The sequence below is a fragment of the Tribolium madens genome, unplaced genomic scaffold (assembly GCF_015345945.1).
Source record: "Tribolium madens isolate multiple individuals breed KSU strain unplaced genomic scaffold, Tmad_KSU_1.1 Scaffold_96;HRSCAF=242;Tcas5.2_LG5, whole genome shotgun sequence".
Classification (NCBI taxonomy): domain Eukaryota; kingdom Metazoa; phylum Arthropoda; class Insecta; order Coleoptera; family Tenebrionidae; genus Tribolium; species Tribolium madens.
The window spans coordinates 12,600,134-12,616,398 of NW_025401068.1; the positions used below are offsets into that span (position 1 = coordinate 12,600,134).

A 16,265-nucleotide genomic window follows, 5' to 3' on the forward strand; every position below is an offset into this window, starting at 1 on the left:
TCACACTTATTAATACAAATCATATATACCAGGTGAATAAAAAGTATGGAACGAAGCGTTTTTCTCGTAAACTAACCACTTTACAAAAAAAATAATTAGTGTAGCGTAGAGTCCAATTAAAATGTGACGATTTATCAAGAATAACATTTTTCGAAATTTCTTTTAGTTTTCGGGTTTTAGAAAAAAAATTTTTTTTTTAATGGCAACCCACCATGATAATTTTTTTAATTAAAGATTATGATCTAAAAATGACCTTTAATTAAATAAAATTGATTTTTAGCCAGTACTTTTTTTTAAATTAATTGTTAAAGTTGCGTTCCGAGCTCATCACGAAGATTTTCCGAACTTAACCGAAGTGGTTGTTTCATGCTTTTCATCATGGGAGAGCGCTGATTTCTATGCAGGTGCTTTGGGGTGGTTTCGAATGGACTAAAAATAGAAGAAAATGATTTGTTTTTACATTTTTTGATCCATCCGGTACCACCCCAAAGCACCTGCACCAAAAACCGGGCTCTCCAACGACCAAAGTCATGAAACGACCCCTTCGTTCAAGTTCGGAAAATCTTCGTGATGGGCTCGGAACGCAACTTTAACAATTTATTAAAAAAAAAGTACCGACTAGAAAACAATTCTGTTTAATTAGAGGTCATTTTTAGATCATAATCTTTAATTAAAAAAATTACCATAGTGGGTTGCCATTAAAAAAAAAAACATTTTTTCCAGAACTCGAAAACTAAAAAAAAATTTCGTAAAATGTTATTCTTGATAAATGGTCACATTTTAATTGGACTTTACGCTACACTAATTATTTTTTTTGTAAAGTGGTTAGTTTACGAGAAAAACGCTTCGTTCCATACTTTTTATTCACCTGGTATACCGAGAGATCAAAATAATTTGTAATCATTTTGTACAGTTCGGAATTAAAATTTCGGGCAGTACTGTCATTTTCATAATGTAAACTCTAAAACAACCTTTATATTAATAACCTCATTTTTACTCTTGTCGTATTTATGTCATTTTGACTTATTTACTTTCAAAAATAGTGATTTGTGGCATAATAACGGGTAGGCAGCAGATCTTCATAAATTTCCTAAGACAGACAAATTGTTTAATTACCAAATTTAACAACAAATAAAAATAAATTTAATTATCAAATGTCAGTCATGATGACAGTAAAAGGTAGTTTACAGTGAACTTTTTAAATTGACAGAAAAATAGGTACTGCCCGAATTTTTAATTACGCAACTGTACGTATGTCTGTTTTTAAACTAACTACAGGTGAAACGTCAAATAAAATGACAAATCGAAAACGGCAAAATGGGCTTGAATTAGTCGCCGACGTATAATAATAAGACCGTTCTTTTTTGAAGGTAAATCATAAATTTAGTTATCTTTTTGATCATGGGATTTTACCTTTTCACTTGTCATTTTATTTGACGTTTCACAGACATACGCACAGGACATACGTTTTCGGATACAAGGACAAATTATCTTGATCTCTCGATACTTCCTTAGTTTTTACTAATTTAAAAAGAAATCAATTGCAATTTTCTTTGGGCCACATCTTAGATATCTAATTAAATTAAGTTTATATCTTTTTGAATAATGAACTTTACCAACTCGCTAGAACACCTTATAGGTACACAATTTTCAACTTGTTTTAAAATTCTACACTTTTTGGTTTTTGGGTAATGACGGCAGCGACATTTTTTTTTAATGGAAACTAGTATTTTTTTTAGCGAATTCGATAGATAATTGTCGAAATGGCAACACCAAAATATTATGTATTCCACAGGATGCGCCAGAACTCGCGCCCCAGAGAAAATTTTCAAGTAAGGTAAGATACCAGAAACATGAAAAAAATGTTTAAAAAATTGAATCTGTCAAAAAAATTTGACATTTATTTTTTGACATTTGCCTTTTTTATATCTATTTAATGATACTGATGATCTTGTATATGTTTTTTTACAATTATTTAGTAAAGGTACAAAAATTTTGCCAATAAAAGCCACAAATAACATTGAACAGAGTTACAATTTAGGATACAGCTTCCTTGTTTCCTCTTTTAATAGCCTATAGCAAAAAAACTTGTAAAATTATTTTTCCAACAGAAATAAATAGAGTCAAAGTGCAAACTTTAAACCGTTATAACTTCGAAATTTTTATAGATAAAATTTTTTTAACATTTTTTCCATGTTCCTGGTATCTTACCTTATATAGCATTTTTCTCTGGGGCGCGAGTTCTGGCGCACCCTGTATAAAGTTAAAAAAAAAAAATTATCCAAAAAGTGAAATAATATAAATAAAAAACAAAGATACAATTTTAAATCAAGTTAAAAATTTTGTATTTGTTAAAAAGAAAATTGACCAGTTCGAGCATTTTTCCAAAACAAAATATTTTCAGTTTTAATAAATAAGATTATTCTATAATTTTGCCGCTCACTGTATACCTACCCTCATCATAAAAAAATTAAAATTTTTTTAGATAGCCCCCCCAAAATTAATTCCTGGATCCGCCCCTGAACTCCACCAACTTACGAGTGTTTTTTATGGTTCTCCATGATCTTGCGTTCCATTTCTTGGTCTTGTTGTGGTACGAATTTATAGCTTGACAAGTAGGTGTGATCGGGGTAATCCTCGGAGACGTAATCCCCACATTCGGCCTGAACAATGTAACTCGCCATCAAAGCCGCCGTATTTTCATTGCATTGCATGAGTCCTTGCGCCAGATCGCGTTTCACTTGCAAACAAAACAGATATCTGGTGTATTCCTCTTCGAGTTGGCCCGGATCGGGGGTGTAAAATTTGACGCAGAAGTAGAGGAGAGGATCGACGAGAGACAAGCCCAATTGTCTCGAAATCGGCTTTTGCAAGTCCATCCAATATCTCGTGCCGTTGACGTCGATGTACTCCAAGCCGAAATAGTCGGCTTCGAGGAGATGCAGTTGTTTGCACACTTGGTCGAAAAGGACACGACCGGTGGCTTTCGCCTAAAATTAGCTTTGTTTATTGCTTTGAATAATGGATTAGGAGGGACGCGAACAAATGCAAATGATTCACTTCCATCAATACGCCAACGGAGGATCGCCATATAAGAGCACAAGACGGAGGCTAGGAAAGGCAAAGACCGGTTTTTAAATTTTACATTTTTAACTTCAGGAAAAATGCTGATGAATTGGAGAGTTTAAGCAGCAAGCCTTTGCAGTGGCGCAGCGAGAGGGGGTTGAGGGTTAAAACTCCCACAAAACATTTTGTTGTGGTAATAAAACTAAAATTATATTTTAGATACAACTAAATTAAAATTTCGAATTTTGTATAAATTATTATCGATGTTATCATAACTTAACAAGATTCACAAATTTATAACTTTTTTTATTTTGTAAATTGCGTCAAAATTGTACCTCAAACGTTGTAATGTTCTTGCACTGCAAATGTAGAATGTTCCGAGAAATCGATTGGCGTCGAGAAAACTCCAAAATAGACCATTTCGGGTGTCAAAAACCGAACAAGATCTCGAAAAAATCCAAAAAAATTTCAACTTTAAAATTGATCCATCTTACATTTTTTACATTTCTAGAGGTGCCAACACTCAAAAAGTGCATAAAACGTTATTGGGTCAAGTTGATTCTTATGAAAAACTAGTTTTTTATGTAAAATTAACCGGAAAATACGTCTGTACAAATCGTTTCACCCTAGGACTTGAGATAACCCGGAGCGACTCGAATTTACGCCATTAATTAAATAATTTAAAGCAAAGTGTTAAAGTTTTAATATTTTGAAAATTTTTACTTTTTGAATGACAATTACAGCCTATTAGACTACTACTCTACTAGAGCAATCTTAGAGCTCAACACCATCGTAATCAGAGTTAAAAAAGTCAACATCTCGCAAAAAAAATTAATTTTTAAACGCCGATTACGGCGAAACTAAAGGAGATAGCGCAAAATGTTTGGCAAATTCGTAATCAACGGTGTCAAAATCTATCGGATAAGATAGGTTTAAATCGAATCTGAGAAATGTTCAAAAACACAAGTTTTTAACTAATTTTTACTTTTTTTTATTTTGTAAATTGCGGAAAAATTGTACCTCAATGATATAATATTTTGACGTAACATATGTAAAATGTTCCGGGAAATCAAATGGCGGCAAGGAAACTGCAAAATTCGTAATAGTTTTGAAGTTATAGTCAAATTTTATTTTTGATATTTTTGACTTTATCAGAAAATTTCTCGATAACTGTTTATCATAGAGCACTGATCTTTTTTGTATATGATAGAAAATTAAATTTTCTTTCGAATGGTACCAAACATAAAAGGTTATTATCAATAAGTCCGAAGTTATTGACAATAGACAAAATCTCGAGAAAAATCAAAAACATTTTCAACTTTAAAACTGATCCATATAACGTTTTTTTACATTTTTAGAGGTCTTACAAACTCAAAAAAGTGAATAAAATGTTATTGGGTCAAGTTTAAAAAATTACGAATTTTTTGAGTTTTTGAAGGTGAGCGGTAGTTAAATCGTAAAAATAGTCAACTTACCTTAAGTCGTAAAAACGCTTGAAATATGGTTTTCTCGAAGTAAAATTACGCGCTAAATATGATGATTAAAATATTCTACGATGCACAGTTTTTGAAATAATGAGTAATAAATTTAAGAATAAGGCCGAAAATCGCCTAAAATTTCGACAAAAATCGAAAAAATTCAAAACTTCAGAATTGAACGATTTGCACTCTTGGGCTTTCAAAAAACTTGGAAGAGTACAAAAACGTTGTAGAAATGCAAAAAATGAATTTTTGAAAAATTTTGTGTAAGTCTGTATGAATTTATTGAATTAAAACATTGAAACTGTCGGCGGATGTGATGGTGGAGTGGCATAAGGACCCGCCTTCAGGTTCGGGGTTCGAATCCCGCTTAAGTCAGCAATTTTTCATTATTTCAAAATTTTTTATTTTTTTTATGCTACATTTTTATCATCACTGACTCTGCATACTGTGAGAAACTAAAGCAATGTGAACTATTTTCAAGCATACATCAAATGACAAAAAATTTAACTGTCAAATATAATAATAAATTCAATTTAAAAACCGCTCAATAGAAAAAAACTGTATAAAAAACGTGTTACAAACCCTCACTGTAACACTCGTAACACAATGAGAGTGTTTGCAACACTTGTTTTTAAATATACTATTTTTATCTTAAACACGCAATTTTTTATTTATCTAAAATAAATCAAAATGTTTGCTAAATGAATACTTTGTTTTCTCGAAAAATCGAAAATTTTACAATATGAGCAAACAATTTACTTGTATAAGTTATACTGGACTATAGATTTTGATTATTCTTGCCTTTGCGAGTACTTTTCTTTTAATTTTCTTCAAAATTGTTCGTCGTAGAACAATGAGCTTTTTTTATAAGACAGAAAACTTAGTTTGCATTTCAATAATACTAAACACAAAAAAGTTATCAACTGATAACTGAGTTATATGTACAATTAAATTAAAAACTTTAAATTTGAACCTAGAACTTCGTAGAGACATAAAAAATCTCATAAAACATTTTAGAAACGTAAAAATTAATTTTTGAAAAATTTGGAAAAATTGACATTTTCAAAATTTAACCCAATGCATTCCCAGAGGTCAAAGAGACACAGAAAAGTGTATAAAACGTTGTTTGAAAAGCGAAAAATATGAAAAATCTATACATAATATACAATATAACAATAATTTTACGCAACATGAAACAAATTAGTGCAATCAATTACGGTTTCCTGAAGTAAGAGAGAGACGAACTATACAGAACGAATCGAAACAATTTGTTGTTATTATGATTACGTATACAAACTTGTAAAATTATTCTTCCAACAAAAACAGAGTCAAAGTGCAAATTTTAAAGTCTCATAACTTCGAAATTTTTATAGATAGAATTTTTTCTATGTTCATGGTATCTTACTTTACATGGGGCGCGAGTTCCGGCGCACCCTGTATAATCTATCTTGCTTCCTCCAATTGTCTATATATCTATTACTCTCCAACTCATAACAGAAGTAATGTTGCACTAAATTATTGTATGAAACTATTGCATGAATATATTGCATTAGAACAAAGAAACTGCGGGAGGCGTGATTGCTTAGAATAAAGACAGTTATAACAATTAACTTTTAAATGAGTGCCCGAAATGTTTTACATAGGTAAACCCCCTAAACTCTACCTCTGGCTACGCCACTGAGCCTTTAGATTATTATTTGCAATTAATAGTTAGAATTCTTTCTAAATGAGAAAGACCCGTGTGGAACATATTGATTCGGGTAAGTCTGCACCATTCGACTATGTTTACGCCGCCTCTCTGCCACTGTTTATCTGTCATTTTATGTGCTCAAGACACAGGAAGACGCTATGAACCAAAAACAAATAGCGTTACTAAAAATAAAACCCGAGAACAAATACAATTCCGAACTGAGTTTTTTTCACTCAAGGCTATGACCATTTCCTTTCCAATTATAATTACTGGACGCAATCTACCGTTTCATGGCAATTCAGCCACCAAAACCGACCTGAACTTGGAACATTGTGACAGTGTCGTCGAGCATTTGAACTCGAATTGCGAGCATTTTTCCGCCCTTCTTCGGCGTGGCTGGGGGTGTTCTTGCGCCACCGTCTACCCCCGCTGGAGTCGAGTGGGAGTGGTGCATGCCGCCACCGGTACTTCCGGTACTCGAGAGCTGACCCGTGGAACCACGAGCGCTGTTTGAATCCATCGTTGAACCAAAACTAAAGATGCGCCCCTATGCTGAACCCTAGAAAAGCAGATTTGATATTAAATACACATTGCGAAAACACTAAACACGCTAAATAAATATTTACAAGTTTAAAATATCAACCGTTTGCAACTTTTTACAACCAAAGCTGCACCTGCTAAGACCACATTTGGAACTTACATAAAAGCTCAATACACAGTGCCCCAGAAAAAAATGCCATGTAAGATTTTCTATCGATAAAAATTTTGAACTTATGAGTTTAAATTTTGCACTTTGTGTTTGGTAAATAGACCAAAAACAGAAAATGTCAAGTAAAATAAGATACCAGGAATATGAAAAAATTGTTTAAATTTTGCACTTTGACTCTATTTAGACTTTACTAAATTCTTGGTTGTATATGTTGATTCAAACTTGACTTGGAAACATCATGTTGATTATGTAGCAAACAAGCTGTGTAAAAACATATATTTAGTTCGAAACATGTCCAACTGTGTCTCAGAAAAAATTGAGTGAGTTATTATGCATTAATTCAGACATATTTAGAGTATGGTTTGATTATATGGGGACATTCTTCGGCATCTCATTATTATTATTATTATTATTATTATTATTATTATTATTTTATTATTATTATTATTATTATTTGACCCGGTAAAAGAAGTAGAAACCATTTGACAGACGATTATGCAAGACATAATTCCCTGACAAATAATTTCAACAACCTTTACACTCCACTGACCCGGCGGTTTAGACCTGCAGTCAGGCAAGATTCACCATTACGGATATTGCTATCAAGTAATGATGTTGATGAATTGTTTGAAATGAGATTAATYWAAGWAAAACCCCCTAAATTTCCCAATCTAGCGTCACTACAGATCTTCCGCCTCGCAACTTAATGAATTACTATTAATTAAATTATTATTTATGTTATTATGAATTTCGTTAATATTGAGACATTTCCTAACAATATTACAAGTTTTTAAGAGGACTGCTTTTTGAATCTCAATAATTAAATTTGAATTTAATTTTAAAAGTTCAAGATTAACTTTTAAATTGTTTGGTACTACTCCAATTGCGGAAATGATTATCGGTACTATTTTGACCTTTTTCATGTTCCACATGTTTTTAATTTCATTAGCAAGGATCATGTATTTAGAAATTTTTGTTTGATAAGTCTTCTGAATATTGTGAGTGTTTGGAACTGCAATATCAATTAAAAATGCATGTTTTTCAGTTTTAGAAATAAGAATAATATCTGGTCTATTAGCTGTTATATTCAAACTAGTTAAAACTGTTCTGTCCCAATAAAGTTTGTAATTATTATTTTCTAGAATCGAATCTGGTTTATATTTATAGTAAGGTGATTTATTTTGAATTAGGCCAGAATTAAAAGCTAACTGAGAATGAATTATTTTGGCCACATTGTCATGCCTAACTTTATAATCTGATGCAGTCAACACTTGACAGGAAGAGATGAGATGTTGAATTGTTTCTGATTGTGTTCCACACAGTCTACAAAGATCATCATTATTACTTTTGATTATGTATTTTGTATAATTTTTCGTATTGATCACTTCGTCTTGGATTGCAAAAATGAAACCTTCAGTTTCTGTAAAAATGTTTGTTTTTGTTAACCATAAGTGAGAAGCTTTTGTATCAATGTAGCTGTTGTCTACTTCTTTGAAAAATCTACCATGTAAAAATTTTTCTTTTAAATTTTCTATAGTTACACTTTCGGTTATAATTGTTTCATTTATGTTTGAATCACTTAAATTCAATGGTGTAAAATTCTCATCACTCAAACAAATAGCCCTGATCAAAATATTATTATTACTCTGATCCAAGAAATATTTCCTAAGTGAGGAAATTTGTCTACAAGATTAATTAAGTAAATTCAAAAAACCACGCCCTCCACTTTCTCTTGATAAAGAAAATCTTTCAATGGATGATTTTGGATGGTGTTTTCTAAACTGAGTAAACAGTGTTCTGATTTTGATATTAATGTTATTAATATCTGTTCTTGTCCATTTAATGACTCCAAATGAATAAACTAATACTGGTATTGCAAATGTATTTATAGCTTTCATAAGATTTTTTGAATTTAATTGAGTTTTAAGCAATTGTTTAGACTTCATTATGAAACTATCTACCAGTGTTTCTTTAATATTACTATGTGATATTTTATTTGACTGTTTGAAACCTAAGTATTTATATAAATCATTAATTTTATTAAGGCTTTCAATATTTTCATTATTTTCAGTCAAATAATTTAAATTTATAAAATGACCTTTATTAATTGCTAGGAGTTTACATTTATCTACTCCAAAAGACATACCTATATCTGAAGAGAAATTCTCTGTTAATTTAAGTAATAATTTAAGTTATTATTATTATTATTATTATTATTATTATTATTATTATTATTATTATTATTATTTATTTCTGTTGGAAAAGTAATTTTCAAAGTTTTTTTGCTACAGGGTATTAGAAGAGGAAACAAGGAAGCTGTATCCTAAATTGTAAGTTTGTTCAATGATATGACAGCAATTTTAGCTTCATAAAAAATTAAAATTAAAAAAATTCAACAAAAAATATGAAAAATAAGTCCTAATAAAGAGTTTTTAGTTGGCAAAACGTGGTGTTTACTAAAGTATTTTTATCCACAAACGTCACAAAAGAGCATTCAACATTTTGCACTACTAACTGCACCAATTAAATTAATAAAAACTTTCGAAAATCTCAACACAAATTACGATACTGGGGCGTGATGTTTGTTTATAAGCGTTAAGACTTCTGTTTCACGACTTATACCAAGTGTAAGAAAACACAATAGGTTTTTGACCAATTAATTTATTTAGTATTGTTTTTACAAACTTTTAATGTGTACATTCATGAGTTCGATGCATTTTTACAGTCTAATAAACAAAAAAAATTTCTAATCAGTATATTTTATTTTAGAAAAATCAAAAAAATTTATTACATTTTCAGTTTTGTAACAAAACAAAAATAATTGCTGTAAAAAGATAACAGAATTGTGAAAATTTTGAATTTAAATTTCAACGTTATTTATGGCTTTTATTGGCAAAATTTTTGTACCTTTACTAAATAATTATAAAAAAAAAACTCATGCCAGAGCATCAGCATCATTAATTAGACATAAAAAAATGTCAAATGTCAAAAATTAAATGCCAAAATTTTTTGACAGAATTTTTTAAACATTCTTTCCATGTTCCTTTTCTCTGGGGCGCAAGTTCTGAGACACCCTCGTCGGTTTGTCATCGTGCTAATCCGATAAAATTCTATTCGAAAACGAACAAAAAACGCAATTTCTCAATCTAAATTTGGTTATTTGTCAATCGAGAGCAATCCCTTGATCGTTCAGTAACCCCGCTAAATATTCGCTCCATAATTCAGGTTGAATTCCCTAAAATCCACCCAGAGTTATGGAGTACGTGACTTTGGAATCCATTCATAATGCAAGGGTTTTCCCGACATTGTGCATTATGCTTGTTTTAACCGCAATTTCTTTCAAGAAAAATTCATATGAGATAAATACACTACTCCAAAAAATTAAAGAAAAATTTTCCTAAATTTTTTGGTGTTTTTTTAAAGGCTGTAACTCATCGAAAATGGTCGTATCTAGATTAAAAAAAAACACTTTGAAGTTTCTAGTTTTGAGATCTTTTGGCAAATATTTTTTCTGTGCTACAGTTATCACGCAATTCTAAGTAACAGCGAGAGAAAAAAAATATAAATTTTTATGTTTTTGTTTTTGGTTTACAGACGTGGGGAATTTTTTTTTAGTTAAGTCAATGCATAGGCCGGATAGCAAGTTTGTTCACCTTTAATATACTTTTTTCATATTCTCTTTACGTTAATTTGTCGCTGAGATATCTGACTTTAAATGAAAAAGGATCCTCTTGTCTTTGATCATCGATATCTCAGCAACCAATGATCACACAGAGAATATAAGGGTAGTGTCAAAAACTAATGCAAAATTGTTCACAAATCGAAAAAAATTGTTTTTTTCATTTTGATGAAGATTAGGCAATGTTCAGAAACAATTGTTCCTTTAATTCTTTTGCAAAACTTTGATAAATCGGTCCGAGAAATCGGTTTGATTTAAAAATTAGCAGGGTTGTGGGCCTATGAATTGACTTAGATCAAAAACAAAACCATAAAAATTTAGAATTTTTTTTCTTGTGCTATTACTTAGAATTACTTATCGTAATAACCGTAGCACAGAAAAAAATATTTGCCAAAAGATCTCAAAACTAGAAACTTAAAGCTTCAAAATGTTTTTTTTTAAACCTAGATACGAACATTTTTCAATGAATTACTCGTACAGCTTTTCAAAAATCACTAAAAATGTAAAAAATTTATTTGTTCCTTTAATTTTTTGGAGTAGTGTAAGAAACACAAAAGATATGAATTTTTGTTTGCTGTTTGCAAAAGAGGTTTTATTGTGTTTTAATGGATAAAAAGTAAATACAACTTCAGGAAAGAATTATTTATTTAACAAATTAATTACACTTCTCCTCATACAACCTTTTCAACTCTTCGACTGAATCGCACTCTTTTCCTAAAGAAAAAAATGTTTTTTTTCAAATCTAAATCCAACCATTTTTCGATGAGTTACAGCCCTTCAAAAATCACCAAAAAAGATTGGGAAGATTTTTTGTTCCTTTTTTTGGAGTAGTACATAATATTATGAAACAAATTTTACATTCCGAATTGTAACGAAATGACTGATTCGGGAGATACAAAACAAGGACGGAATGTGAGGAATGACTGAATGAAATGACACGGAGGGGTGGAAATTCATTCACGAGAAAATCATTAATTTTGTAAACGTGTTTATTGCATTGGTTAAAACTCGTTTCAAATTAATTTCAAACTGAATTATAAAAAAATAAACGTTATCAAAGTTGATTTTTTTTACCCGCCACTGGCGATTGTATTGTAACTATGACAACATTTATTTTTGCACCTTTTTGTCACCATAGTTACGTGCATTTCTATAGCAACAATGCGAAACTAGACACATCTGCGACTCGTTTAGGTGGAAAAAAGGGAAAAATATTTTGAGAATATTTTATAAATGTATTTTTAATGATGTAAATAGGAAATTTGACGTGGCCCCTTTACAAGTTCCCATATGTCGAGTCGTCCACTCTTAATAACTTGTTTCTGTTCAATTTCCAAAGGTTAATTTGCGTAGTTTAAGGTCAACTTAATTGTTTCACATTCAGTCAGTGACGAAAGAAAACCGCCTTGTTTTGCGCCACTGGGCACAGATTAGGGCGTAAATGAAAAATGTTTGACAACACGTCTCATTTTAAGTTCCCTGTGTCAAACCTCAATCAATTTTCGTCGAGGTAATTACGATCAAGTTCCATTTTGTCGGCTTTCAGGATTTATAAACGCCGTCTAAATTTGGCGCATTTCCGGTAATTCGCCACATGTACCAGGTTTTATTTACTGAAATACCCAATCAAAAAACGACTCAATCTCAACTCGATTTGTTTTTCAAAGTGGCGTTTAAATGGTGGTAAAATTAGAGCTAATGGAGGTCGTATCGGGTTCGGAGCTGAAAGGAATTTTGTAAACTGAAAGGATTATTGCATAAATAATTCATTAAGCACCCACGGAGTGAAACCCAACCTGCCCATTGATCATTTTAGCACATTTTTTGTCATTCGTGTCACGCCAATTTCGGTCATTTTCTGCATCGATCGGAAAACATATAAAATTCGCGTCGTCTCGACATAAAATTTGAAAAGCGTCTGGTTTCTCGGTCACAAAAACACATCATTTGCACTCTTTTGTCCGAATTACAAGTTTTTGGCTCGTAGAACATCCCTCATGGAACACATTTCGTTGCGTAATAATTGTTGCGATTATTTACAATGGTGCAGTGTGAATTGGCCTTGAAGTATCACGTGTACATTGTTTATGATTATTGGTATCACCTTACAAGACATTTTGCACAAATTATACCAACCAGTGTTTGGGGGAATAACTTCAAAAAACATGGCCATTTCCCTGGGAATTTCACGAGATGAAATACTTTTCCAGGCTTGTCCCCGAGGAATTGGGAAGTTAAAGAGGTTTACAGCTTGATGGTGAATTTTTGAGTTTCGAGGGGTTGTAATTTCATTTTCTTCGAAATCGATAATACGAGTAAACATTTATTAGAGGTCCCGTTAAAAAATTACAAACATTTTTCAACAGAAATGAATCATTTATTTATAATTTGTGTTACAATACAGAGTGATTCAAAAGTGTCGGTACAACTCAGGAACGGTGATAGAAGAATTTCAGCTCAACGTAAAAATGAATGCAGGTTTTTTTTCAAGCCTTTTTTTAGAAAAGAACAGAACTGACAATTTCCATATTAATTAAATAAATTTATTGTTGAATTTGCTAATTTGTTAAATATTTTTTAACTTTGAAGAGATATATCTTGTGAAAAAAGGCTCTTGAGTAAATCTATGCCAAAACGATCACTTTTAAAACTCATTGTTTCTGATTTTCGTAAATTTGAGATATGTTATAGAACGTGTAAAAATAAGTGACACGTATTCCACCGTTTTTTATTTTTTCAATGTATGTAAGTACCTCGTAACAAAAATAATTTTTATTTAAAGAACAAATCGATTTTTTTTAATAATAGAAGAAGTTGCTACACTATGGACGTGATAATACATGTATTCTAAAAATTTGTTAATAACAAATAATTTAAAAATATATTGTTTAAACAAAAAAATAAACAATTACGCAGGTTTTTAAAATTCTCAAAAAAATTATGTAAAAACTTTCATATTTTTACAGTGTCTTCACATAAGTTTCAAGACGGACGTTTTAAAAATGGCTGAAAAACAAATTTTTTTTGATCCCCTAAGATCGCCTGAAAGTAACGTTTCCTTGAAAATTAAATAGAAAAATCACCAATTACCGTCATTAATAAACTGTTGTATAGAAAACACAATTTCCAATAACTTATTAACATTTATTTTTCAAAAAATATCAATAATAAATACAAAATCCTCGATTGAGGAAAAGTATTCTCTATATTTTTTTATTCTATTTTCTGATATTAGAATAAAAGTATGTAGATTTCGCGTACCTTTTATGAGCTTCGCTCGACTAAAACGATCATTTAAAAAATCGCAGTCTTTCAATTTGTCGATTAGATATACAGGGTGTGTCAAAAGTCCCGGACCAACGTAACATGTAGGGTAAGATACCAGGAACATGGAAAAAATGTAAAAAAAATCTATCTATAAAAATTTCGAAGTTATGAGAGTTTCAATTTTGCACTTTGACTCTATTTGTTTCTGTTCGAAAAATTATTTTCCATGTTTTTTTTGCTACAGGCTATTAGAAAAGGAAACAAAGAAGCTGTATCCCAAATTGTAACTCTCTCTAATGTTATTTGTGGCTTTTATTGGAAAAATTATTGTACCTTTATTAAATAATTATAAAAAAAAACATACAAGATCATCAATATTATTAAGAATTACTCTCAAACTATTTTTTGTCATGGAACTTTTAACTCGATTGGATCTTATTTATCACCACCCACGAGATGACATGACTATTATATCACCCTGTATTTTAGATTATTTCAACTTCATTTCACAAAACTCATTTTGTGTATTTTTTTAATAAAATTTAGCTTGAGAAATTATGTACCAAACAAATAAAAGTAATCTCAACCCATTTTCTACCCTTCTTCCAACAAACATCTCAATTATGTTCCTCAAATAGAAAAAGATAAATAAAACCATTCTGATAAGATAAAAAGATATTTGCTTCTATATACAATTATTACCTAATCGAAATAAAGCTTTTCTACCCTAGATTTGTTTTTTAAACTCATTTAATAATCTGTTAAACGTCGTAACAAAATTAAAATTTTTCAACAAATTCACAATTCTTTCTTTCAAATTAATAAAAAGACAATTAGTTACTAGTAACAATTAGAAATGAGTTTTAGAAAATTACTAAGGAAAAAACCGTTACTATCATAATAACTATCGGATACCCTTGGACGAATTGTAATTACTTTGTGAATTTTTATTTTCCTTCAAACACACAACATGCTTTCTCATCAATTTCTTTCATCAGTCATAATATTTCTTGCGTAATCACCCTGACTTCAGTTTGTAAATTTTATGATGACATTAAATAAATTTTAAAAGTAAACAAAACAAAATGAACAGTTCCAAACGTAATGGAATTGTAAATTCATTCTTGAATGCCCCATGAATTATTAAAGATACATTTATGTAACTTACTCATCTACATCGAAAAATTCTCCCCACACGGGAAAAACAAGTTTAAAACGGGGCACTTTTTTCCACCACTCTGTAGATGTGTGTCAACGAACGAGCCGTGAAGAATGCTACCGGCGCCCCTGGAATTCGGTCCTAAAACTGGTCCGGAAAACGGAAAATGAGGTCTAATCCCAAACAAAAGTGTAATAAATCAAAAAATAATCACTCCCAACAAACAATTACGAATTGTTTGTTTAACACGGAAAGCCGTCATTTTCCAGAAAAATCCTCAAAAAACGCACCACCTCAAGCCACCTCTAATTCCTCAAAATGCATTTTGCATCGTAATAACAACCCAGCGTTCCCAGAGACACGTCGCACTAAATAATCACCCATCGACCCGCTGTTGGAAAAAGACAGAAACACAAAGGCACGTCGACTCGGTGAAAAATCTGTGCCGTACAACCCACCCATGGTCATTGATCTCAGTTTTCGGTGCATTTTTTCTCACAGATTGTGAGGCAGATGGATGGAAAGGTTCGGTTCGGTTACTTACATTCATGTTACGGTTAGGTTTGATATTCCGGTTAAATGTACTGATTGTTTATTGCACTTTCACACACACCCAACAACACACCTGCCATTACAAGGCAACTGAAGTCCACAAACTGACGAGAGAAAGACCGAAGAAGAAACCGGAGAGGGACGAACCAGCACGAGGAGATGAAAATTTAATTGTTGGGGCTAATTGTCAATTTCATGGGTGGAAATGGGCACTGTGGACGACTTGGGCCAGTTTGGACGCCAATTTTGGACAAAAAAAATAATGCATTGTTGGTTGCATAACCAATTCCATGTAATATAATAAGATAAAATAAAACTTGAAAGAGGAAATACGCAAGAAAAGCATATGTGACAGTTTAATTAAAAAACAAGCCTGCAATTAAAACGATTAATTTCATTGCAAATTTGTATTGTTGGTTGCATAGATCACTGTGCTATTTGTTTATTTTTTTGTTTACGTTATAACTACTTTATTTAAGTTTATTGTTACGTTAGAATTATAATACTGCAAAGGTTTTTGATTAATTTGTGTATGTGTGTGAATTGTAGACTTTTATTATAGTTTTATGTTCAAATTTAGCGCCTTAGCGTCGGCCAACTTCATGTCGATGCATTGACATGTGGAAACAAGTTCGCGTCAAACTTCGCGTCATTGAAGCTAA

General features: G+C 31.2%; 1 protein-coding gene across 3 annotated transcripts in view; it reads right to left on the bottom strand.

The window, feature by feature from the left end:
* The window catches only part of LOC123013838 (FERM, ARHGEF and pleckstrin domain-containing protein 1-like), a 32,212-nt gene extending 16,488 nt beyond the window's left edge, over positions 1-15,724 (bottom strand). The window contains exons 1-4 of one of the 3 annotated variants that reach the window (XM_044412666.1): positions 15,596-15,707; positions 15,061-15,198; positions 6,554-6,796; positions 2,539-2,990 (exon numbers count right to left, since the gene is read on the bottom strand). In XM_044412666.1, coding sequence (XP_044268601.1) covers positions 2,539-2,990; positions 6,554-6,757 — 656 coding nt within the window. In that variant the 5' untranslated portion in view covers positions 6,758-6,796; positions 15,061-15,198; positions 15,596-15,707. Of the gene's footprint in view, positions 1-2,538; positions 2,991-6,553; positions 6,797-15,060; positions 15,199-15,595 lie in introns of all 3 variants that reach the window. The other 2 variants (XM_044412665.1, XM_044412667.1) reach the window with 2 other exon arrangements.
* Between the last annotated feature and the right edge of the window lie 541 nt (positions 15,725-16,265).